A 27922-nucleotide genomic window follows, 5' to 3' on the forward strand; every position below is an offset into this window, starting at 1 on the left:
TATATTTTTTTCACAGCCATTTTTGCGATTTGCACATCTCTGCTAGTCAATAGGCCCTCTGTGCTACTTCTTGGTGTATAGCATTACTCGTTCCTGGGTCAGCGCTATAAGGAAATGAAGAAGGGAAATTGACGAACGAGGAAGAGACGTTGCTTAAAGCAGAAGTTCACCTTGGAATTACTCGATAGAACTTTAAATGGCCATATAACACATGTACCTTGATAAATGCATAGCACCTTGTTGATTTTTGTGCATGCTTTGGTTGTCCAACAATCCGCATTCAAAACTGACAGCCATTTATCAGTGACACCATGCAAGTTATGGCCGCTCTCACACATTTTATGTTAAAAGGCACGCCAATGGGCACATTTTGTTGTGCCCATCAGAGTGGACGTTAACATAAAATGTGGCCATCAGTGTGCTCCTTAACATTAAATATGGCCATTAGAGTTCCCCTTTATATAAAATGTTAAGCTTCACTCTGATGGGCACATTTAATGTAAGGTCACTATAATGGCCACTCTGGGTACATTTACGTTAAGGGGCATGTTAATGGGCACATTTTGTTGTGCCCATCAGAGTGAACCTTAGCATAAAATAAGGAGCATTCTGATGGGCAGATTTTATGATAAGGGGAACGCTGATTAACACAACAAAATGTCCCATTAGCATGCCGCTTAATGTAAATGTGCCCATCAGAGAGCCTCTTAATGTAAAATAAGGGCCATGCTGATGGCAACAACTGCTGTAAGGTGGCACTGTGATGGGGATGCCTGATGTAAAGGGGCACTCTGATGGGCACACCTAATGTAAAGGGGCACTCTAATGGGCACACCTGATGTAATGGAGACACTTGATGTACATAGGCACTCTGACAGGACCTATTGTAAGGGGGCAATCTGGGGACAAATGATGTAAGGAGGCACACTGATGGGAGACACCAGATCTAAGCGTGGCTTGTGCCAAAAAAAGGAAAGCAGACACGTACAATCTTTCATAGCATAGACTTGTTATGGGGACTTTGGCCAAATTGTTTTATTTTTTTTAGTTACCGGACCTCCCTGAATTTTAATTCACTACCCCTGCACTACAGTGATGTGAATGGGTCCTTAAAGGTAAATTCTAGTCTGTAAAAAAAGGAATCAAGTCAGCTTTTACAAATACTGTAGCTGCTGACTTTTAATATATGGACGTGTCCAGGAGTCCCACAATATCAGCACCCCTGGCCGATTCGTCATTCGGCTTTGGGTACAAGTGCCATCATCTGTATTAAGGGAAAAGGGAAGTGAAGCCTTGCAGCTTCCTAGCCTGTTCCCTCCTGAGCATGCAAGAGTCGCGCTGCGCGGCCCACCTCTGTGTCCCAGAAGGCAGCGGGGGGAAGGAGGAGCTGGTAATGTCGCAGATTGCCGTGCAGCAAACTTACCCGGAGGTGGGAGCAGGTACCTGTCAAAACTAGGTACCCACTCCCCCCATAAAAGTGGCAAATGTGGTGGGGGGGGGGCGCAAACAAGCGGAGCTTCCCCTTTTGGGTGGAGCCCTGGTTTAAAGTTGTCTTTTTTTTTTTTTCTCTCTTAAACGGCACAAGGAATGTTACTCAATGAGAATTGTCCCTTGTGGTGTCGACTGCAAATTTAATTAAATCCTCTGACCCGATACCTCCCCTCCCCCCCACAACACCTTACTGCTGCATCCATAATCTTTTGGTGCTGTGGGGGTTAATATGAGCCCAGCTACCAGTAACATGCACTTGTCAAGAGTTCCAATTGTCCTCTCCCTTTCTGCTCACCACCTTTTTTCACAGAAGCTGTACTATAGCTCTGATGAATGAAACACTATCTGTAAATGAAAGTTCAGTTTTTCTGTAGGTCGTGTTTCCTTTATTAAAGCTATAGTACAGCTGCTGTGAATGGAGGAGGTGGGTTGTAAGGACAGATCTAGTCGGCACTCTTGATGAGTGCGTATGGCAGGTCTCTGGACTTGTATTTACCCCTGGAGCAGTGAAAAATTACCGCTGCTGGAGGAGGGAGGACCAGAGGACTGAACCTTAACCAGCAGAAGGGTCACTTTTTATTTATTGTGAGTAACATCTTTTGTGCTGATTGTATATATATAAAAAAAAATGAACAACATTTAAAGTGTATGTAAATCCACTCTCATCCTTTCTAAACTAAACAGGATTCTGTGGGTGGGTCTGTTATCCGAAGCTCGGTGGGTGGAGTTGTGATGTCAGACTCCCTGCCCACCTCTACACTCCCCTTGCCAAATGCATTTTCTCCTCTGTATTTCTTGCACTAAACTTCTGCTGTGATCACTAACATCCAGTCCAAAACCAGAAAAGTCACCACATGACTTCAACATACATGAGAATTGGAGAAGAAATGAAGTCTGAAGTACACAGAATGTCTCTCTCAGGCTCATGCATGAGATATGTAAATCACCTGTCACTCACAGCAAGGGGGATAAGCTACTCCTATTTCTCTGTCCATTTTTTATCTCACGGAAAAAAAGATAAGAGGACTGCTCAGAGCTGGATTAACTCTTCATGGCAAGACTGGGCACAGATGACATGAAATCCTATACTGTACAGGGTGCAAGCCTTAATTAAAAAACATTTTTTTCGGGTTTACATTAACTTTAAGGCTTTAAGATAGAAGAGACAGGTTGGTTAATGCTCTGAATAACATTTTTATCATTCAGAAGTGAGCAGCATGTATTGTTATATATACACTATATTACCACCTTTAGTTTACACCCATGTGATCTTTAATGGCATCTCAGTTTTAGTCAGTAGGGTTCAATATTGAGTTGGCCCACCCTTTGCAGCTATAACTGCTTTAATGCTTCTGGGAAGGCTGTCTACAAGGTTTAGGAGTGTGTCTATGGGAATGTTTGACCATTGTTCCTGAAGCGCATTTATGAGGTTAGGCACTGCTGTTGGAGAGAAGGTCTGGCTTGATGTCTGTGCTCTAATTCATCCCAAAGGTGATCTATCAGGTTGAGGTCAGGACTCTTTGCAGGCCAGTCAAATGCCTCCACCCCAAACTTGCTCATCCATGTCTTTATGGATCTTGTTTGTGCACCGATCCTAATCATTTGGTGGAGGGGTGGAGGTTATGGTGTGGGGTTGTTTTTCAGGGGTTGGGGTTGCCCCTTAGTTCCAGTGAAGGGAACTCTTAAGGTGTCAGAATAACAAGACACTTTGGACAATTTCATGCTCCCAGCTTTGTGAGAAAAGTTTAGGGATGGCCACCTCCTGTTCCAACATGCACCAGTTCACTAAGAAAGGTCCATAAAGACAGATGAGTGAGTTTAGGGTGGAGGAACTTGACTGGCCTGCACAGAGTCCTGACCTTAACCCGATAGAACACGTTTGGGATGAATTAAAGTGCAACCTAGCTCTACGAGCTAGGCCTTCTCATCTACATCAGTGCCTGACCTTACAAATGCGCTTCTGGAAAAATGGTCAAACATTCCCATAGACACTCCTAAACCATGTGGACAGCCTTACCAGAAGAGTTGACGCTGTTATAGCTGCATAGGGCGGGCCAACTCAATATTGAACACTATGGACTAATACTGGGATGCGATTAACCCCTTCCCGCCAAGCGTACGCTGATATACTTGGCTTTCGGGGTTATAATGGGATGATGCCCGCAGCTGCAGACATCATCCCGGTACCGTTGTTTAGAGCGGGCGATCGGCTTTTCAGGTATAACAACTGATGCGGCTAAAAGCCGCACGGCCATTACACCGGAGGAGCAGGAGGGGACATCCGTACCTCTCGCTGCTCTTCCAGGGCCTCCCGTTCCACCGGAAGGCCTGATCGAACATCCGCCGCTTCCGGCAGCTAGTGACAGACTGGAACGGAGCCAGAAATGGTTTTGTTCCAGTCTCCTGGCTGTTAAAAAATGGAAGCAACGTCACTTCCTGTTTACTCGGCTGCCAATGGCGCCGGATTTTTAAAATTTACAGTATTGAGATGCACTATTTTCAGTGATCTGAATACTTTGAAGTGTAAAGGAGGGATTAGAGGTCTTTTAGACCCCCAATCCCTCCATAAAGAGTACCTGTTACCACCTATTACTGTCGCAAGGGATGTTTACATTCCTTGTGACAGCTATAAAAGTGATCTTTTTTTTAAACACAATTTAATAATCTAAACATAAATGAGAAGAAAAAAAATTCAGAGCGCCCCGTCACCGGGAGCTTGCACAGCAAAGAAAACGCATACGGATGTCGCGCCCGCATATGTAAACGGTGTTCAAATCACACATGTGAGGTATCGCCGCAATTGTCAGATTGAGTGCAATAATTCTAGTATTAGAACTCCTCTGTAACTCTAACCTGATAACCGTAAAAAAAATGTAAGTGTCGCCTGTGGAGATTTTTAGGTACCAAAGTTTGTCGCCATTCCACGAGTGAGTGCAATTATAAAGCGTGACATGTTTGGTATCTATTTACTTGGCGTGACATCCTCTTTCACATTATACAAAAAAAAAAAATGGGATAACTGTACTGTTTTTTTTTTTTTTAATTCATGAAAGTGTCCCTTTTCCCAAAAGTTGCATTTAAAACACCACTGCACAAATACCGTGTAACATAAGATATTGCAACAATCGCCATTGTATTCTCTAGAGCAGTGATGGCGAACCTTGGCATTCCAGATGTTTTGGAACTACATTTCCCATGATGCTCAGCTACACTGCAGAGTGGATGAGCATCATGGGAAATGTAGTTTCCAAAATATCTGGGATGCCAAGGTTCGACATCACTGCTCTAGAGTTTCTGCTAATATATATGTGTGTGTATATGTGTATGTATATAATATATATATGTATATAATATATATATGTATATATATGTATATGTGTATATATATATATATATATATATATATATATATATATATATATATATATATATATATATATATGTTTGGATTTTAATTTGTAAACACCAAATGTCAGAAATAGGCTTAGTCATGAAAGGGTTTATAGTTCATGTATGTGTAAAGGCAGGTGTCCCAATACTTTTGGTAATATAGTGTCTATTTTACATATGTGGTTTGATTCTGAAAATCTTGGAAAAGCCCTAACCTAACAGCTTTAGTATCAAGTGGTTAATCGTATAGCTGTCATTTTTTTTATTTTTCATGACTTCTTTTTGTCTTTGAACCCAATCTCAGTTCCCATAACTGTTTTCATTTCTGTATATAGTTATTGGCACAGTTGTACTAAGCATTTAAAATGCTGACACTTGGGGCATTGCTGGACCTGTAAAGACTAATAAAAAACAGTTTGTGGCTGCATGGCCAGGAACAGACTATTCATTGAATTTTGTCGTGGCTGTCAGACGCAGGGATACCTTTATTTGGTGTTTAGAGAGGTTAAGTAATGAGTTTCCACAGCAAAATAATGATCACACAGCAATCTGGAGACACTTGTCCTCAAGTCAGGAGGATCAACAAGAAAATAGAATGTTTTCCTTTCTTTGAAATGTGTTGAGTTTACCGTATTCTCTCTTAAGAGAAATGTGTGACCTACAAAAAAAAAGTTATTTTTTTTTGTTTTGTTTTTTCATTTCCTGTTCGATCCAGTCCCGAAGGCATAGAGAGACTCAGAACAGAGAAGTTTTTGTTTCTGCTACAAAGCATGATTGATATGGTATCCACGAATAGGCTGTGCTTAACTGACGGGAAACTAGCAAAATAATGGAACCGAGATCCACTTAGGGAACATTCCCAAATCTAAGTTATGTGTGCCAGGCCCCGAGACACTTGAAGACTTTGTCCATTTTTGGGCAAGATGTTGCATGTTAAGCTTGGCTCCCTCACTAAGCCTTTTGGGTGGTATTTGGGGACCTCATGCCGGGCCTTTATACTAGGAGGCTCTCCTGGGAAACATAGGCTTTTTTTATAGCAAAAATCTTTTGCAGATGTTAAGCTTAAAAGGAAGATTCAGTTCATGTCAAGGAACAGTTATTGTTTATTAAGTAACAGTAGTATTTTAAGTGTAGGACCCATTGTCTTTAATCTTGATTCATATTCTTATATACACATTATGTTTGTTTTTTCCTTTTTATTTTTATTGTGTGAATGTATTTCAATATTTAAAAAAAGGGTTGTCTTGCAGTTTGTATCAGGTGAATGCCACCTGTTGTGCCTCTTGCACAGCATGTTTAGGCATTCGGGTGATATCTTTTTTTTTTTTCCACATTGTTTTTAATGGACCTGTACACACAGGTGCTTAAACTTGCACTGTGTATACAGTAGATTAGTCAAGAAAAATCTAAATCTGTATTTCTACAGGCATATACACACGTACAAAATAAATAACCCCACGCTACTGAATAAGCTAGAAAAATTATATATAATCAAAATGAAAATAAGAATAAAACGCTTCCCTAGCCGAAAGCAGCTGCCACCCAACTGTGTTATCACTACACTGTATATAGAAACTAAACAAAATATTCGTGAAGCGCTCTCAGCTTAATTAATCATAAAGTGATATGCAAAAAAATAATTAAAAAATCTCATAAATACATCAAAGAATGTAAACCATAGAATCATATATACGTGTGTGTAAATCCTATATATTGCATTTCAGAATTGTGCACAAGTATCAAAAATCAGTAAAACAATTTGTAGTCCATAAAGACGTCTCATACACCATATACCATATTTATCAGCGTATAACACGCACCCAAAGTTTAGGAGGGAAGTTTAAGTAAAAAAAAACTTACATTTAAATGCCCATCAATTCAGCCTTATCAGTGTCCATCTGCAGCCTTGTCCATTAATGCAGCCTTAGCGGTGTCCATCTGCAGCCTTGTCCATCAATGCAGCCTTATCAGTGTCCATCTGCAGCCTTGTCCAATGCGGCCTTATCATTGTCCATCTGCAGCCTTGTCCAATGCAGCCTTATCATTGTCCATCTGCAGCCTTGTCCATCAATGCAGCCTTATCATTGTCCATCTGCAGCCTTGTCCATCAATTCGGCCCTATCATTGTCCATCTGCAGCCTTGTCCATCAATGCAGCCTTCCCAGTGTCCATCTGCAGCCTCCCCAGTGTCCTTGCAGCCTTGTATCATTTAAAATTGGCACCGATCGGAGGAGAGGAGCGATTGCCGCCGACATACACAAAGCCGAGTGTACTTCAGCTAGATTTGACTCTTCGCACAGTCAGGGGCGGGACTGCGAGTGGAGCCGGCTCTAGCCGAAGTACACTCGGCTTTGTGGATCTCTGCTCCACTCGCTCCTCTCATCACAATCAGCGGTGATCGACGTATAACACGCACCCACGATTTTCCCCATGATTTTAAGGGGAAAAAAGTGCGTGTTATACGCTGATAAATACGGTAATCTCTGTGCAATCGCTATATGAAAATATGTATGCTTTTTTCACATTAAAACACACCACCGCAGTGCCCTTCACCACCCCTCTTCTGGGTATCTCCTCACCTAATACTGTGGACCCCAGGGTGTATAAATAAGGTCACATGCACTTTTTAATGCAATGGCTCAGCTGTTTATCCACTCCAAATGCCGGACCTCAGATCATAATTTCTCAGAAGCAGGTCAGCCATAGGAAAGCACAGACATCCAGTAGTGCAGACCATTTCACAAACGTTTATTCATATAAATGGGTATTGCACTTACATGTATTCCATAATAAACAGGCAATGTATAAAACTGGCAAAATCCATTCTCGGATGCCGTCTCTAACCCCGCCCAGCATGACGTCACTGTCCAACTGACGTGTTGCACCCTGATTGGCTTCTTCAAAGGATGGCAAAAGAAAGGTCATGAAACGGTCTGCCCTACTGGATATTTGTGCTTGCCTTTTCTGGCTGACTTGCACCTACTTCTGATGAATTGTTTTCTGAAGTCTAGCATTTGGAGTGGATGAACATCTGAGTATTAAAAAGTGCATGTGACCCCATTAATACACCCTGGGGTCCACGGTATCAGGTGAGGCGATACCCAGAAGGGGGGTGAAAGGCACTGCAGTGGTGTGTTTTGATCTGAAGAAAGCACACCGATTTAAGAAAAATTTCCGGATTTTCATATAGTGATTGCACAGAGATTGTATGGTGTATGGGGCTTCCTTATGGACTACACATTTATTTACTGGTCACAATCTCCCGTCATGCAAAATGGATGCGGAGAAAGTTTGTTACATGTGCGTGTGTGTATATACAAACAAATATGCGCAAATACGTGCATGTGCGATACAGATCATCCTCTGCCACAAATATCTGATCTTTATACGTCAGTACCGTGTGCAAAGTACCCTTCGCTAGAAGTAGGTCATAAACGTAAGCTGACCCTCAAATTAAAAAGCTGGGTCTGTTAATACTCCAAAATCTTGCCAGATCCTGGCCCTCCGTGCAGTTTTATGCCTATCAGTGGTTTCTTCACAGTGTGCTGTTTGCTCCATATTCCCTTATACAATATTAATAATTTTTTTTTTAGAATTAAAGGCGTAAATAGGATTATCAAGCAGCTTGTCAATTGCTGAGTCTGCCCACATCCACCCAAATGTGCTAAATCCTTAGACTTCTCATTTAAAGGAGATTTACACACTATACACGCTGAACATATACCACCGAGCAGCCAATCGAATAATACTGATATCTACAAGAGTCTTATATTAGTACATAGGCAGTGAGATCTCCACCTGCAAGTTCCACGCACAAGTTCCACTACCAACATGCTGCAGCCAGTACAAGGTGGTCCTTGTGCTTGGTTAAAGGGATTCTAAAGGTTTATTTATTTTTTGAAATAACAAACATCATACTTACCTGCTCTGTGTAGTGGTTTTGCACAGAGTAGCCCCAATCCTCCTCTTCTCAGGTCTCCCGCAAGCGCTCCTGGCTCTTCCCCCTTGACCAGTTTCCCCATTATCAAGCCACTTGGTATGGGGGCACTTGCGTGTGCTCACTCCCGAGTCCTGTTCTATGTGTCCATAAGACACACAAATCCACAGCTTGGTCACATCCCCTGCTCTGCCCTGCTTGTGTGTTTCAGCCAATGAGGAGAAAGAGACCTGGGACAGCCGAGGCTTTCGTGCACATCTCTGGGTCAAAAGGGGGCTCAGGTGAACATAAGGGAGGAGCTGTAGGGGGGAGCAGCGCACAGAAAGTTTTTTTTCTTTACCTTCATGCATTCTAAAGCTTTAGCCTTTACAACCACTTTAATACCATGTATTTTGCATTACATAGTTCCCTACTGCAGCAATGCAGAGATCTCAGTTATGGAACTGGCAGAGTCAGAAAGTTCATCTGGGAATCCTAATATTGAGGAGGCCAATGGGTTTTTCATTTAAGCAGGTACCAGCCATACTTACCAGCCCTTATTTTTTTTATAAAATGACAGCAACTAGAGTTGCAACACTAAAAGTTTCCCAAGTCATAGATGTTATAATTGCCAGAGCTGGCGTGGCTTGTATTGCGTAAATGCCTCTTCTATATATTGCCCTACAGCCACCAATGGGATTAATACCTGTTCTAAAAAAAAAAAAAAAAGTTTTGATTTGTGCCTATGGGGCATTTGTGAACATTCTTCAACTAGGACAAATGAAAAATAATGCGGAGTCAGAGTGTATTCACATATAGTACAGCTAAAAAGGTGAATGCAAAAGAATGTTCATTTGTAATGCATGTTCAGTGATATACTGTGTTTGTTGGAATGTGCAGATGTTTTTAATCCAGGCATTTCCTCAAGTCCGTCCGTAGTGAAGGTGACCTTTATTTTGCACAGGCAATGACCAGTGCTTCAGTAATGCAGTATATATAAAGGAATTGCGCAATCCTAAATCACATAAACTTACAAACCAAGTGAAATCCCAAAAAGTGATGTTAATCAAACAACCAGTGGGGAAAAACTGTTTAAACCTCTTCATTTTTGATTAATTTTAAGTCCCAAAAAACAAAACATAAATAATGGTGAGTGTTCATATAAGCTTCCAATGCAGCACCTGGATGGCTGCAATATTCAATAGTAGGTGCTTTTATATCCCAGCAGAGAAGGATAAAAATAGATGGCCTCTTACCGGACAAGATGGACCCCAGCTTATAGGGATCAAAAGTTTGGTTAATTGACCCCAATAGTCTGAGGTCCATCTTGTCCGGTAAGAGGTCATCTGTTTTTATCCTTCTATATTGAATATTGCAGCCATCCAGGTGCTGAATTGGAATCTTATATCAACACTCACCATTATTTAATTTATGTTTTTTTCTGGGGACTTTAAAATACTTTTAGTTTTTGATTAATTTAGGGCTGCAACTAACGATTATTTTCATAATCGATTAGTTGGCCGATTATTGTTTAGATTAATCGGTTAATAACCTTAATAAAAAAAATTGGTTTAAATTGACGTTCATTTTCAACCACAGTGATGGGAAAATTTAGAAATAGAAAACTTCTTAGTCAAAGGAATTTTCAGACAGTGTATGTGGTTTTCGTTCAGATATTACATTCATTTTAAAAACAAGTGAAAATTTCAACCAAAATTTTCATTCAGTGAATGTACAAAGATTTTTAGTCTGAATATTCTCATCTGAAAATTGATCTGCGTGGCTAGCATAAGGCTCGGTACACACCTATGCAGTTTGCTTTTGATCTGTTTCTGCAGTGCCCTTTGCTGTGCGTTTTGATTTTTGCGCACATGATTTTACTGCAATTTGCATTTTTGCATTTTTTGGGCAGATTAAAAAACACAAATTGCTGCAAAATGCATTACATGCTTTTCTGCAGCTTTTCCATTGAAGTATATTGAACCAATAAAGAACCATTTCGCGTTAAAAGTCCCTGACCCTTTCAGATATGAACGTGTCCCATAGGAAAGCATGTAAATGAACTGTAGTGCATTTATGCAAAAAGCACCAAAAAAAAACCACATAGATGTGAACCAGATCTAAGACGTTTAGTAACATAATGGGGTTAAAAAAACTAAAATTAGCCCTTTATAGTAGAAAAAGCACATAATCACTACTGTAAGGGGATCATTTTTTTACTGTAGAACAGTGAAAGTAATATTTAAAGCGGGTTTCCACCCTAAAGTGGAACTTCCGCTGATCGGAACCCTCCCCCCCTCCGGTGTCACAATTGGGACACACACAGGTCTCAGAGACAGCGCGGACAATTCCTATTGCGCTGCGCGACTCGCGCATGTGCAGTAGGGAGCCGGGAAGTGAAGCCGATTCGCTTCACTTCCTGATTCCCTCACCTAAAATGGTGGCGGCAGCAGCTGAGAGCTGAGCGATCGATCGGCCTCGGCTGCCGGCATCGCTGGAACCCGGGACAGGTGAGTGTCCATTTATTAAAAGTCAGCAGCTGTAGTATTTATAGGTGCTGGCTTTTAATATTTTTTTTGTAGGTGGAATCCCTCTTTAAAGTAGCGATTATTTGCTCTTTGTATTATAAAGGGCTCATTTTAGTTTTTTTTAACCCATTATGTTACTGGCCGATTAATCGATTATGAAAATAGTAATCGATTAATTGTCGATTAATCGATTAGTTGTTTCAGCCCTAGATTCATTTTATCAGTTTTTTTTTCCCCACTGGTTGTTTGATTAACATCACTTTTTGAGATTTCACTTGGTTTGTAAGTTTATGTGATTTAGGATTGCGCAATTCCTTTATATATACATATGTGTAAATTGAGTATTTAATTCTTGGGAGTAGTGGCACCTACACACATATATATATTTTTTCACATTCTTTTCATGTTTATAAAACAAATTTTAATATTAATGGTCATATTATCCCTTTGGTAAGCACTGAATATTTAATTTACATATCTAATGCAGTATAGTTGCCTGTGTATATACCCACTTCACACCAGGTAGGTCAAACACTAGATTTATGGAACCTGAGCAGCAAAATATAGATGTGCTACTCATTAGCAAAAGCACTCATACCCTAACCCCAAAAAATAGGGCCCACTGGAGCTGACTTAAAATTACAGCAGGGCTGACTAAAAATGATGGCCTTGTGATTACTCAAGACTATCGCTTGGTATTTAGTTTGCATTCACCAATGGCATACACTCAGTGGAATCCAGCCAGAAGCTGATGGGCCTTTTATATGGTTTCTTCCACCAGGAAATCTCTGGAGCATACAAATATCTACTCATTCTCATGGGCCACTGAAGCTATTAGGAAACCAGTTTTAAAGACAGTTGTGCTACTATTAGAATGCCTAGCGGTGGAGACTAACAGTACGGCTACGTATTTTAAGACCTGGGGATTCCAAAGCTGAGCTTACACAGAAATCCATGTTTCAATCCTTTTTGAAGCAAGAACAAGTACAATCCTAATGTTAGCAACACACTCCTGCAATTCTTTGTTTTAACCTCAGCAGAGATTTATAGGAATATGTAAAATATGCAGCTGAGGAAAATGAGAAGAGCAGAATGTATCTGATCTTCTTCTAAAAGGCTGTTGCACTGGTTGCCAAGCAACAAATTTTCAAGAACTCTGCCGTAATGTGTGTTCGCACAAACCCTTTGTGCTCCCAACGGCAAGACGGAGCTGAAGTTTGCAGATGCGCAGCAGTGTAGGTTTCCAAATCCAGCCTTCTAGCAATTGTATTTCAAAGAGATTAGTCTTCACTGACAGGTTATGATAAAAGTGAAATATTTATTTCCCTTTAAATCGGGTGTGTGTGGTGATCGTTCTGGAGGAAATCCCTTCCCTTTTCCATGTAATTATATGCTTATATCTTTTAATGGATGTGCCTGTAGAGAGAGAGATGACATTTAAAGCTTTCTTTTTCATTTGATGACTTTAATTTATTGGCTTGTATGTATGCTACTGCAGGATTGACCAAACACATTTCTTAATTGTTACTGGTCATTTTAGGAATAGATCTGTAATTATTTACATATAGTTGGTATGTGTGAATAAAGACGCAGGTCCATATATTGCATTGGGTCCCTCTTCAGTGCTCCTGGCCCCTCCCTCCTGTTGAGTGGCCCCACAGCAAGCAGCTTGCTAAGGGGGCACCCGAGCAAAGCCTCTGCTTTGTGTGTCCATTCAGACACGGAGCTGCAGCCTGGCCTCATCCCCTCTCTCCATTCATTGGCTCACTGACTTTGACAGCAGCGATAGTCAATGATGTTTCGCTGCTGTCTCAGCCAATCAGGAGAGAGATTCCTGGACAGCTGAGTCTCTTGTGCAACATCAGGAGATGGGACACAGGTACGTATTAAGGGGCCTGCTGCACGTAGGTTTTTTTAATCTTTATCGTCTCTCGTTTTCCTCAGCTCCAAATGCATTAAAGTGGAGTCCCACCCAAAAGTGGAACGTCTGCTCATTTGTCTCCTCTCCCCCTTTGGTGCCAGAATTGGCACCTTTCGGGGGGAGGGGGGGACAGGATACCTGTGAGTGGCTGGAGCCTCAATGTCGTCCCTCCCGCACATGCATGCAAGAGACTTCTTTCCGGCAAAGTCCGGAGTCTGCCCTGTGTGCATGCGCGGCTCATTGCGAGGGGAATATCTCCTAAACCGTACAGCTTTAGGAGATATTCTTTTTTTACCTACAGGTAAGACTTATTATAGGCTTACCTGTAGGTAAAAGTAATACAATTGACTTTACCTTTAAGATTAAATTGCTTCTCTTCCGGCTTCATATTGTAACTATGTGCCTTCTCCAGAGTCCTTAGATTGAACAGTTTATTCCCAATTCTGCAGTCATCTGTTTTAATTTTGTATAATTCTATCATATTTCCTCTCAAGTGCTTCTTTATAATTGCTTATTTAATTTCAATAATCTTTCCTCATACTCTAGGACCCCCCCACCCCTGTTTAGCTGTTTAATTGCCATTCTCTGGTAGTTCAAGATGTCTTTCCTGAGGTTTGGTGCCCAGAACTGTGAACCGCCTACTCAAGATGAGGTTGGACCAGTGTGACTGTGCTGTCAATTTAACTAGATTGTTTTTATACTTTCCTGTTAAATGACTCAAAACTGACCTATATGGCAAACCCAAAGTTGGAACTGGGAATTTCAGTTCTCTATGGCCATACAATGTCCCTAGTGACCCCCAAGCTAGTATATTAAAGTCATAGACAATGAAAAACCTTAGGTATCATTGACAGTGGATATTGTTTTCAGTAGTCGCACACATCACTATACATTAGGTACCTTCTTACGGGAGGAACACCGTTCAAGATGTTTTGAACCCATTTGTTGGTGTCCTGTGATGTTGCTATTCAGAAAGTATAATTTAACATGAATGATTAGTGTGCATTTCAAAAATCTGCATCAGTTTCTACCTTCTTGATTTGCTTAACTCTTGAAGCAAAGCTGTAGCTGGTGACTTTTAATAGGACACTGGCCTGTCTAGGGATTCGGCGCTGTCTTCACCCAGGCCAATTCTTTGTCAGTCTTCACGTCTCGGCTCCAGCATGTTTACTTTGGGAAAGGCAGGCAAGCAGAACTTTCACTTTTGGCTGAAATTCTTCTTTAATTGGTCACAGCACTTGACAATATTAGGAGGAGGAGGCTGAATGATTTTTACTGTATAAAGTAACTGTCTAACCTGGGCAGTTCAAACTGGCCATATAGAAAGAAATGTATAAGCCAAGTAAAAACTGTAAAACATTTTTTGCCAGATACCATATTTTGGAAGCTGAACATATACAAAGCTTGGTCTTTCCTCACTTGCTGACCACCCTATAGCAGTTTTACAGCTACAAGGCGGCAGCTCTGCACAGGATCACGTGTATATATACGTGATCTTGCTCTTCCACCTGCAGGGGCCAATGGCGAGCTGCTTATGCTTTCATGCTTCATAGCAGTAGCCAAGCTGCAGGTGCCAGCCACTTGATATCCCTGTCATCTGTAAAAAAATACAGAATCGCAGCTTCATATGTAAACAAGGCAGATTGCCGTTCTGACAGGGGGAAGGGATGGATTTTGTGTTCCTGCAAAGCAGGGACTAGAATGCATCTTTTTCCCCTAGTAAAAGCAGCACATAATTATTCACAGGCTAGGCACACAGTTAACCCGTTGATCGTCCTAGATATTTAACACCTTTCTATCCAGTGTCATTAGTACAGTGATAGTGTACTGATCACTGTATTGGTGTCACTGGTTCCCGCAAAGTGTCAGTGTCCAATGCACTATCGCAGTCCCGCAGAAAGTAGAAAATATTTGTTTTTTTTCCCCAAAAATTGTCGGTCTTTTTTTTTTTTTTGTTTATAGCGCAAAAAATAAAAGCAGAAGTGATCAAATACCACCAAAAGAAAGTGCTATTTGTAAGGAAAAAAGACACAATTTTTGAGTACAGCGTTGCATGACCGCGCAATTGTCCTTTAAAGTGACGCAGTGCCGTATCACAAAAATGGCCTGGTCATGAAGGGGGGGGTACATTTTCCAGCGGTCAAGTGGTTAAAAGTCAATTTGGCTTTGCCCCTGAGCTTCCCTGCCGGTCAGTGAGACCACCCATTGCTATACAGTAGTGTGCAAAGATTTTAGGTCCTCAAATAATTTTGTGTTTAAAGCTATTTATCTGGTCAGTTAGGGGTTAAGTGTTAGAAGTTTTCACACTAGATCTACACAACTTTTATCCTGGTTTCACACATTTTTTCAATTGAATTCATTAGATAAATGTGTGAATGCTGGGTGAAAGCTCTGTGACTTTTGTGCGAAAACATTTATAAATAGAATTTGCTTAGAAAACAATGTTTAACATTAGGATAAATATTAATAAACGTTAGCTTATTATTAAGAGACTTTAAAGGAGTTCTGTAGTCACAACATACACTTTCATTTTTTAACATCAGCATTTTAATAGCAAAACAAACAATAGTTATTTTGACAATTCAGTGTAAGCTTATTCGAAAAATCTCCTTTCATGTTGTGAGTTTTGCTTGTCTGCTAGCCATCAGTTTCCACAGCTTCCCACGTTAAATCCCACATTAGTAGCCAGGCATCATAAATGACTGCCTTATTTACTACTGTATCTGTGATCGCTGAAAATGGTCACAGTGATCACATGGTACCAGGTCCGACTGGACACTGATCGCATTGTACCAGGTCCGACTGGACACAGTGATCTCATGGTACCGGGTCCAACTGGACACAGTGATCTCATGGTACCAGGTCCGACTGGACACAGTGATCGCATGGTACCAGGTCCGACTGGACACAGTGATCGCAAGGTACCGGGTCTGACTGGACACAGTGATCGCATGGTACCGGGTCCGACTGGACACTGTGATCGCATGGTACCGAGTCCCACTGGACACTGTGATCGCATGGTACCGGGTCCGTCTGGACACTGATCGCATGGTACCGGGTCCGACTGGACACTGTGATCGCATGGTACCAGATCCGACTGGACACTGTGATCACATGGTACCAAGTCCGACTGGACACTGTGATCACATGGTACCAAGTCCGACTGGACACTGTGATCAGAAATCACTGCATATCCTTCTGGGAGAGCGCACGGGTACATCCTGCCAGTACTAGAGAGCATCTATCCCGAAGTTTATCTACAATTGGTCCAGCAGAAAGTATTTAAAGAGTTTTTCAAATAAATCTGTTTTATGTGCCCCGGCCTACAAAAATAAAGCAATTTGTATTTTTTTTTTTTTAATATATAGCCTTGTGACAAATTCCTTCTGGCTTCTTTCTGAGCAAATATACTTCAAAATAAATAAATAGCTTTAATCATCATTTCCATTTGTGGGCTTAATGTTTTACAAAGTGCTGTTAGCTTCTAGCTATAGCTGGAACTGCTGATTGCTTTAGTTTGTAGTTTCTACCAAAGGTGATGTTTATGTATACGGTCAGTTAAAATTGGCAGGGTTGTTGGCAATTTTACATTAAAGAGCTTGCTGAAGGTGGAACTGGATAGTTACACCTTGGAGTTTGGAGAAAAATTATCTCCTAAGTGGTTGCTTTTACATACTGCAAAGATTGATGTTTTATGTAAATTGGATTCTCAGGCTTTCCATCCCTTTCAAAATGGCTAGAATTAACCACTTCAGGTCCACTCCACAGCTACTGCTACAAGGTGGCACCTGTGTGCCGGAGATGCATATATATATATATATATATATATATATATATATATATATATATATATATAATATTATATATGTGTGTGTGTAATCTGGCTCTTCTGGGTAGGATGCGTGCAAGCTCATTGCCAGCGGCTTCCTCCCGCTGTGTTCACAAACGGTGAGAGCCCAGCGGCAGGTACCTAGGACTCGATGTTCACCGACTGTCAAGTACACAGGCAGGGACACTAATCTATGCCTTCCCTCAGTAAAAGCACCTCCCCCTCCGTACGAAAGCACTGGCTAGGAATACATTTAACCATTTGATTGCCCCCCTGATGTTAACTCCTGCCCAGCCAGTGTCATTAGTACAGTGACTGGGCATATTTTTTAGCAATGATCACTGTAATAATGTTACTAATCCCCAAAAAGTGTCCGTGTCCAATTTGTCTGCTTTAATATCGCAGTCCTGCTATAAGTCGCCAATCGCCGTCATTACTAGTAAAAAAAAATATATATATATAGTTAGAAATATCCCATAGTTTATAGATGCTATAACTTTTGCGCAAACCAATCAATATATGCTTATTGGGATTTTTGTTTACCAAAAATATGTAGCAGCATAGTATATTTGACTGAATTGATGACGAAATTAGATTTTTTTTATTGAATGTGTTTTATAGCAGTAAAATATATATATATATTTATATATATATATATATATATATATATATATATATATATATATTATATTTTTTTAAATTGTCGGTCTTTTATTATTTATAGTGCAAAAAATAAAAAAGCAGAGGTGATCAAAAGAAAGCTCTATTTGTGGGGGGAAAAAAAGGATATCCATTTTATTTGGATACTGCATTGCATGACATGTGCAATTGTCAGTTAAAGTAACAGAGTGCCTTATCACAGAAAATGGCCTGGCCAGGAAGGGGCGTAAATTTTACAGAGGTCAAGTGGTTAAAAGACAAGTATGGCTAAGGGAAAAGTACAGCCAAAGCTCATTTGTGTGAATCGGAGGAGTGCAGTTACTTCTGTACTCCTGTAACCGGCGGGCTAAAGCTTGCTGTTGTCTGACATCACTCCAGACAGTCCAGGCTTGAGAAAGATTGTGATCATATGGTAGGGATTCACCCAGTTGCCTTGACCGCCACCTGGCTCAGCCTTTCAGCGATCCGCAGAGAGCTTGAGCCAACAACTCCCGCCCCTCTACAGCTCAGCACTCCAGTGAGAATGGGGGGGAGCAAAGAGCCAGTGACTGACAGTCACGGCTCTCTGCTCAGAGCGGCAGGAAAAACTGAGCAATCGGCTGTGTTTTGATCGGTCAGTTCCTGGCCTTAGAGAAGGTGGGGGACAGATGCAGCATCAGATCAATGCTGCATCCACCTAGGCAAGTGGAATTTAAAATTTAAAAAAAAAAGAAGCCATACTTCTCTTTAAATCTTTTTTGGCCATACTACTTTTGTGGGTCAGGAGTACAATTTTGTCCCCTACAAGAATGTCTTAATAAATGAACTATAGTCTTCCCATTAGTGGTGTATTTACCTTTTTCTGCACAAACGTGCGTTTTTATAGTCAAATGCTTGCTTAAAATAGACCATGGGCTCACCCAAAATGGTCACTGGAGCGCACAGCTCCAGACAACTTTAGCCTGTGGTGCGGCGACTCCTCTTACTGCCAGTACCATGCTACAAGATGCTGAATGTGTTCCCATAGAGATTCTTGCCTGATCCTTGTTTTGTCACATCGGATACATGCAGTATTTATCTACACATACAATTTCCCTGCAATGTCACAACGCGCCCTAGTTGGTAAATCACTGCTATAAGTGCAGGAATATTCAGTTGACACTGGTGTCATTGACAAACTGTAAGCCCATACAAGCAAAACCTGTGTTGTATTACTTATTAAATCTAAAATAACTATTATGCAATTCCTTTACTAAACAACTTGACAGTTAACATTCAGTTGACCTCATTATAGAAATGTGGCTCTTAGGTCACTCCTTGCTTTGGGAGGAAGATCCCTCCAGTGACTCCTTGACAAGGTTATTGATGCATGCTAAGAGAAGGGAATGGCTGAAGAGAGAAAATATTTAATGTGATATTAGCTAAATGTAATAATCCTATTTCTCCCCATTATGTATAGTTGTAATTGTAGTGCTGCATTACTTATAGTTTACAAATGGCCTATTGTGGCACTCTGAAAGATGAATTCGGAAAAGGGGAGCAATAAAATGCAAGGCTTGTTACCAGTAGCAAGTAATGCAGTTTGACTGGTTGCTGTGGGCTACAACCTTCAGAAGCGCCAGTGTTGCCATAAAATTATTTCTTTAATATCTTCTGCAGTAAAAAAAAACCCACACACTTAGTTGTAAATGAAATGCTAACAATGACTTAACCATAGTGTATATCCGACCACACTATTCAGTTTGCTACCTTCTTGCCTGCAACTTAACAAAAAACACTTGTGTTCACTGATTACTTACCATTTGTCTTTTTTTGGCTTTGCAGCCACTGTATTCACCAGATTCTGGAGAGTGTTAACCACATCCACCAACATGACATCGTCCACAGGGATCTTAAGGTAATACTGGGGATTTTATTCTTTGTATATTTAGTCATTTGGATACATTTTTAAAGTATTATGCCTAGTAGTTTAGGGATCTGTCCTTGAACTCTGGCCTGGCTCTTTATTAATTATTACATCACAGGTTGACTTTGGCATAGAGGGAAAACCAACACGGTTACAATTTTGGAATTCCATTGAAAGTAATGAATTTGTGACAGGCCATACCTGGCTTCCCCTCAGTAGCAAATTACCCTTATCTCTGTGTGTTCCATGCTTGGCCTATGACTTAAAACTTTCAGATTGCATTTGTCTACTCTGTGTATAATGGCTCCACCCAAGTTCTACCAAGCAGTTGAAGATGAACCACGTCATTTGACGATAGGCTGGGTGGGACATTCGTCTTTCAGGTTGGACGTCATATGACTTCTCGCACACGGTCGTGGGGCCGTGCTCCCATGGCCCATGATGAACTCTGTACTGGCCTGCTGCAGATACCATGTGATCACTGTGACCAGTCACAGCAGATCACATGACAGTTGTAATGAATTAATGGCTTTGATTCATGCTATTCAGTGTGTACAATTGTGTTTCTAGCTGTGATTGGTCACAGTGATCACATGGTATAGACAGGGCCAATCAGAGCTGTATCACAGATGCATGCTGCAGGTCCAGGAATAACCTTTATAACAGGTGGATTGGAAGATGAAGGGACACTGCATGACAGAGTGACATATTTTGTATGAAAGTTAAGCTGTATCAATATAAGTATTACAGATATTTATATAGGGCTCTCAATAGACACATTACTTTACATACTATTCATTCATATCAGTCACTTATCTCAAGGAGCAATGGAGAAACAATCTAAGGTCCAATATTTCACAAACACCCATACATTAAAACAGCATTAAATGCCACAAAATACATTTTTATAAACCAGCTCCCTGCAGGTTTATACCATAATGTGCTAGTATGCACAAGGACAGACTTACCTGTCAAAATATGGGATGCTTCCGTTTTCTCCCAACCCTTGCGCCTGGGTTTGCTCTGTTCAGCTGCTTGAATTTCCATTCTGTCATGACATGCGCATGCACACAGGAGTGACTTCATCCGGGCACAGGGCGGGTGCTGTAAATGTACTCTGAGTTGTGCATAAGCGGCTTAGTGTGCAATATTGCTGACAGGCAGGGGGAAGCATTTATGGCAAAACCATTAGGGCCTCTTCTGTCATAAAAATCCTTCCTGACGGTGTTTTATTAACCCCTTCCTGCCGAAGTGGGTTTTCCATGAGGCCCCATATATGAACCCTGGGTCTCATACTAATCCTGGTTCCCAGTCACCTGATTACTGCGTTAGCCTCTGATTGGCTATTACAGTGATCAGTCATTGTATAGTCCACCCCAGTTTTTTCTTCTTCCGAATGTAGGAGAGAAGGATGTAAATATATGTGAATACATAAAAATAAAATCAAGGTTTGATCTAGGTCAGTGCCAGGGTTAGTGTTGGGGGTCAAAGGACTGATATTTCTGTTTAGTATTTTATTTTTATTTTTTAAAAAAGCTATTTTTAATAGAGCCATCAGTGTGTTATAGGTAGGATAAAAAAGAAAAATGCACACTATTGTTTATGGGCCTTATTATGGGTAGAAATAACATACACATATGTGGTAGCGCTAAGATTGTCAGGAGCAGGAAAGGGTAATTTTGGGTGGTTGTTTGGTGGTAGGTCATGGTAATAGCAAGAAAATATGCAGCTACATGAAAAAAATATTTTTTCTAGTTTAGGGTATTTTTCCTGTACTAAAAAAAATCAAAAAAAAATCAGGAGATATGTTACCAATCACCACCAAACGAAAGCCCAATTTGTCCTGAAAAGAAAACAAGGGATAATCCAACAAACTAGTTGCGATATGTACAGTTTTACTAACACATGTCAACTTCTAAAATTGTGTTCAGGCTTGTTTTTCCCCCAGTCTCGAAGGGGTGAATATTTGAGTGTAATACCATTTTAAGGGCCAGCATGTCTTTGGAGTCTAGTAAGAAACCAGAAACGCACACAATAACATGCAAACTCCATGCAGATAGTGTCCAGGCCAGGATTTGAACCTTGTACCCCAGTGCCACAATTCAGAAGTGCTAACCTCTAAGCCACTGCGCCACCCCCCTTAAATGTACATCCAGAAAGTCTTTGTGTAGAATATCATTGTAAATAATGTGAGTATCATATGTAGAATGAGCTTTTTGTTTGGGTCAACTACCTTGCCATTTCAAAGCACTACAACTCTCAGCGCACAATACTTACAGATTGCATACACATGATTAACCAAGCGCACTTTTGTTCTCTTTCCCTCACTTCAGTGCCCTCTTACACATCTGCTAGCAGTGGTTTTCCCTTCACTCACCAGAGCATTACTGTCTTCTTACTCCTAAGCACTTACACATAAGCCTCTTGGGCTAATCATAAGACAGGCAAAACACTAGATAGCTGAGGCAGTGGAAGATTAATACCTCTGCATTGCTACGTAAAAGTGTTATGATTGCCACCTAGTGATCACTAATGTTATTACAAGTATATTCATTTCCTGCATTTCACGAGTTCTCTTTATAGATAGTCCGTAGATTTGCAGCATGTTGTTTTTGATCATATTACGGTAAATGGACTTTGAGTTGAATGTTTATTTTTGTTTAACAGTTAATGTTCAGTTTTGTCTGACCTCACTTGAACTCTTATTTCTGTGTAGCCTGAGAACCTGTTATTGGCTAGCAAATGCAAGGGGGCTGCTGTGAAACTGGCTGATTTTGGTCTTGCCATTGAAGTCCAGGGAGACCAGCAAGCATGGTTTGGTAAGCATGCATAGTCCTTTCATCATTTAAATGAATTCAGTAGAGCTGATCCCTATACTGCAGTAGCTGTTTTACCCTCTGGTTTCTTGTAAGGCCTCCAGTATGCACTGGTGCCTTTTAACCTGCTATTTGCATACAAGTTCCATGTATTGAAACCGTAGTCGGGTTATTGCTCATAGTGGGTAATGGAACTATTCAAATATGCACACCTAAGATCCATTTTTAAGAATGTGCCTAAAGTTTCACCACAGTAGTGCAAGCAAAAACCCGTAAACACAAGAGGTCATAGAGATAAGTTCTGTAAACTAGCATCCTTTTGTGTCCGTGTACCAAATGTAGAAATTAGTTGCATAGGTTGAAAAAAAAAAGATACATCCCTTGTCGTGTAATTGTTAAAGCACATAAAATCATGGATATATATGTATTAATAGTGTCTGCTGTTTTTTTTCCATTTCTGCATACATGTGTATGCCTTAGATGTAAAGCCTTTCTCTGCTTGCGTTGTCCTGGATCTTTAAACCCAGCATTCTATTATACCTTTATGGCTGCTGTGGGAAATTGTATGAAACTACAGTATTACTCTTGCTTGTGATACGGAGAAGGCAGTTACATAAGATCTAAGAAATGCAGTGTAATTTAATGCTTTCTCTGCTTTTTCAGGTTTTGCTGGCACACCAGGATACCTCTCGCCAGAGGTATTAAGGAAAGACCCTTATGGAAAGCCAGTTGACATATGGGCCTGTGGTAAGGAGTTAGAATTTTCTGTTTGCACCAGATTCATTGTTGGCTTACTGCACAGTGTCTGTTTTTCTGAAAATACGTACAGCAAGCAAACTGAGTTCCTAAACCTAAATGTTTTTGTTAATTCCAATGATAACGTTTTTAGTTTCTCCCTTTTGGTTTACTACATATGCCATTGGAAGTACAAAAAATATGTTGATCCTGCCAGACATCCAGTGAGCTTGTACTGTCCAGTGATGAGCTGACAGCACAGTGCCTCTCCTGCAGCACTGCTCTAGGTACTTCTGTGAACCCCTCTATCTAATGGAGATTGGGAAGTATGCTGTTAGTCACCACCTGTCCTAGGTGACAATGCTGCTCCTTCATAGATATTGTACAGTGAGTGAGCATTGTCATCCAAGGACAGGAAGTGTGTTCTTGGCAGGATCAACAATTAAACATAGTGTTCTTTTGTTAAAGTTAAAAATAATAATAATAATAATAATCCTGCACTGCATCGTACAGCATGTACACATTATACATGTCAAAACTTGTGGCCCACTGCTGTGAATTGGCTTTTTTCAGATATTTAATTGCTTATTGTCTTTAACATCCTAAAGAGCTGAACTCTAATATTCACAAAGTTTTGGATCCTGTTGTATATTCATTAAAAATTAAAAACACAGAAAGCACAGCAAAAAGCAATGCTGAAACGCTCAAAAGCAACATTCATGGGTGTGAATCAAGCCTTAGAATGGGAGAGTGCGCCCTCATTTCTGCACAATATAACTCTGCAGTCTGGTTCTTTGACCAGGTGGTTGACCAGGTGGTTCCATTTAAATGTACTGGTAGTCTGAGAACTGCTTGTGCTGTCTGGCAGGGCCGATTGGATCAGAAGACTAGCTGAACTGTTCACTTTTTAAATTTGAATTTTGACAGTGTATACATCAGTTTGCATGAGTTTAGCGTTACATCTGTGCATAATCAGGAATGGTTGATTGTCAGCAAAAGCTTGAATTTGTTTTTTGTTTTTTTTTAGGGGTCATTCTTTACATATTATTAGTGGGATATCCTCCTTTCTGGGATGAAGATCAGCATAAGCTCTACCAGCAAATCAAAGCTGGAGCATATGACGTAAGTTAATGGCTTCTACAAATTTTGTTTTATAAACATTGTTCAGGCAGGTGAAACACAATAAATTAGACCGCATTGTGTGGTTCATGACAAATCTTCTGAATCTTCTTGTTGATACAAGTTGCTCACACATTGTTGGTCAAAAGCAATCCAGAGGCAGTGTTCTATGCAGTGCGACATTTCTCAGAAGTACAGCAAAGCTGGAGTGTTCAACAAATACTTAACTTGCAGTAAGAATTGGAGAAAAGTAAAAATACAGCTGTTGTCTATAGCAGAATCCGTAAGATATAGAGGCAGACATAGCATGTTTGGCCACAGATTAATCAAAGTTTGGACCGGTAGGCTAGTTCAGAAAATCTTTCCTACTATTATTTGATTATTACAAGCCATCCGTCATAGGAGAATCAAGGAGGCTATTGTGCTGACTTGTATCATTACATGGAAGAAGACGTTTAAGCTAGGCGTTAAAAAAATAAATAAAAAATAAGATTCCTATTCATGCGAATGGACAGAGGAATCCACCTGCCAGGACATTGTATTTTGGCAATGGCAACCACAGCTGTCCGAATACGCTGATTGATTGGATCGAACATGTCCCTTTGACAGAATCTCTGTTCCCTGCTGTACTTGCCAAGTTTCAATCAGCGGATGGTCAGTTCGAGGAGTTGTATACACTGTCTGTACTGTCTGTACTGTTAAAGTGCTGTTAAAACCCAAAAGCAAACATTTATTATATTGCAGCTTATCAATGTTTACTTCTGATTTTTACTTTAATTTACTTCCCTTATGATTCACCTGGTGATCCTGCCAGTAAGTCTGTTGTTTTACAAAAGCTCTCCAGCAGAATGTATCGGTTACAGGGATGAGACAAACCATTCAACATTAGCAGGGGTGTTTACAATGATCAGCTTTTGTTTATTTATGTAAAACTTTGATCACAAAAGTAAAGAGGGGAAAAAGCCTAAAAAAAAAGCAGTTAAGATAACTGCAGCGGTTGGTCGGGGGTGGCAGGGTATAACGTTTTGTGTGACTGTATAATCTAACAAACATCTGTTTTGTTTTTGTTGCATTAAAATATCCTGTATAGTTCCCTTCACCTGAGTGGGATACAGTGACCCCGGAAGCAAAGAATTTAATCAATCAGATGCTGACAATAAACCCAGCAAAACGCATCACAGCAGATCAGGCTCTGAAGCACCCATGGGTCTGCGTAAGTTTCTTTAAGGTTTCTTGCTTGTCCACATGGGGGAATATTGGCATTTTATAGGCTGTTGTTGGATGATTTTTAAATGTGTTTTTTTTTTTTTTTTTTTTCGGAAATTTTTCAGGGACTATGAGACAAATGGATGAGTTAAAAAAAAAAGTTGTAAATGTTTAGCAATTTTAGTTACAATTTTCATATTGTGGTCACTCGTTCTAAATCTAGGCATGCAGGTTTTATATTTGCTTCTGTAGTAATGGCATTTTTATTTTTTTTTCAGCAACGATCAACAGTTGCCTCAATGATGCACAGACAAGAGACTGTAGAATGCTTGAGGAAGTTCAATGCACGGAGAAAGCTTAAAGTGAGTTATTTCTTTTTTTTTTTTTTTTTTTTTTTTATACTGGCATGTAGTCTCAAGGACTCTGCAGGAGAGTGAGCCTTGTATAGTAAGAGTAGAGGAAATGAAAAGCGTGGGTGTTATGTGACTTCTAGGTAAATGGGTCTTGGTTTCACTTCTAACAATATACGTAGGGAAAATACTGTACCTCGTATTACTACCAGCAGAATGTAGGAATTCCCGGTTAAAATATGAACTTTTCTTGTTACATCATCTCATGCAAATAATAAAACAAAATCTCAAAGCAGAACTAGCGAGCATCTTCCCCCCCACATAGAATTTGCCTTTAACTGCAAGTATGAACAGCTTCCATGCAAATTATGCTAGACACAACTCATAATGTGCCCACCTCCAGTGATGCAGGGTCCTCTCTTCCTCATCACTTCATCCACACTATCTTCCATCTTCTACTGGTCTTCCCCTTGGTCCTGCATCTTCTGCCTTTGACCAATCAGGTCACCACTGATAATGTAACTCCTGAACTTGCATGCGCTAGTTGAATATGAAACTGGTTCATTCAGTGTCTTGTTGTGATTGGTCAAAGCTAACCACATGGTACATATGGGCTGCGATTGGCCCTGTCTGTACCATGTGATCACTGTGACCAACACAGCTAGCCACAAAATTATATACAATTGAGAGCATGAAAGGAAGCCATCCATTGTTTACAATTGTCATGTGATCTGCTGTGATAGGGCACAGCGATCACATGGCAGTGACAGCGGGCTGGTACAGTGATCAGGCATTGGCAGTGTCCACACAGCCTGTGACAGATTGTGCCGATGATGTCCTCCCAGAACACCAGTGCTCCTGCCCAGCTGTCATTGTACTATAGGCCCGGTGGGAAGGTGTTAACTGTTTGCTGACCGCTCTCCTGCATTTTACTGTGGGTGGCTCATACAGGCACAATTGTGTACCTGTAGGTCGCAACTGTCTTCCAGGTTCACTGTGTGTATGGGCCCCACCCAGCCGACTCCAGCTGTGATTGGACACAGTAGAATTCTGTCAGCAGGTTTCAGCCAATGATTCACGGCTGAAACCTGCTGATCGCCTGTGTCCAATCACTGTCCAAAGCCCTGTGTTAACAAACACACAGGGCTCTTTGCAGAGGGAGTGATTAGTTAGTGATTTGCTAAGCAGGGAGACATGACACACGGTTAGTAAAAAGCAGCACATATTACACACATTGACGCTTGTTAGGCACATATTTAACCCCTTGATCACCCTGAGGTGGTAGCCCCTTCCCAGCCAGTGTCATTAGTACAGTGACAGTGTATAGTAGTATCACTGTATTCTTGTTACTGGTGATGTCAGTGTACCTCCCAACCAGCGTCAGATTACTTGTCACAGTCCCATTTATAAGTCGCTGATCACCACCATTACTGGTTTATATATAAAAAAAAACAGTGGTGATCAAATGCCACCAAAAGAAAGCTCTATTTGTGTGAAAAAAAAATGATATAAATTAAATTTGGGTACATCGTTGTGGAAACTCGCAATTACCAGTTAAAGTAGCACAGTGCTAAACAGTAAAAAAAATCACCCCAATAATGAAGGGGGTAAAACCTTCCAGGGTTAAAATAGTTAAAGCAGTGAAATTTAACATGTGATTTCTACATTACTGTTTTATACTTTGTCTTCTGTCGTCAAGAGAATTCTCTTTGATTGAACAACTGGCCGTTTTTCTGAATCCCCTTGTTAAAGTAGTGACATGAAGGTGTCACCAGAGTAATCCATCCTTTCCATGAATGAGGTCTTCATTCCTAGCTTAAAATAGCAGCTCCACACCCGCTGAGACCTGATATTGCAGTCCATTCTTTCACACAAAAAACACATTAAGGCCTCATGCACCCTGGCCATAAAAAATGCTGCTTATACAGGCATTTGGAATTGTTTTCTTTTATCCTGTAGAAGCAACACTATGTTAGCCATGCAAATTTCAACATTTACAGGCTGGAAAAAAAAAACTCACAAATGCGCTTTTGAGAGGCGTTTTTAGGCAGACAACCTCTTGATGCACCTAAACGC

At 40.6% G+C, this 27922-nt stretch overlaps 1 protein-coding gene across 25 annotated transcripts in view; it reads left to right on the forward strand.

Moving 5' to 3' along the window:
- The window catches only part of CAMK2G (calcium/calmodulin dependent protein kinase II gamma), a 361588-nt gene that overhangs the window by 232739 nt on the left and 100927 nt on the right, over positions 1-27922 (forward strand). For all 25 annotated transcript variants that reach the window (XM_077454530.1, XM_077454505.1, XM_077454508.1 and 22 more), the window contains exons 6-11: positions 19539-19611; positions 22337-22439; positions 23100-23183; positions 24199-24293; positions 25381-25503; positions 25775-25858. In XM_077454530.1, the coding sequence (XP_077310656.1) occupies positions 19539-19611; positions 22337-22439; positions 23100-23183; positions 24199-24293; positions 25381-25503; positions 25775-25858 (562 nt within the window). The remainder of the gene's footprint in view (positions 1-19538; positions 19612-22336; positions 22440-23099; positions 23184-24198; positions 24294-25380; positions 25504-25774; positions 25859-27922) is intronic.

Source organism: Lithobates pipiens, unplaced genomic scaffold (assembly GCF_037356315.1).
Source record: "Lithobates pipiens isolate NorthernLeopardFrog02 unplaced genomic scaffold, aLitPip1_a1.2 Scaffold_25, whole genome shotgun sequence".
NCBI classification, from domain to species: Eukaryota; Metazoa; Chordata; class Amphibia; order Anura; family Ranidae; genus Lithobates; species Lithobates pipiens.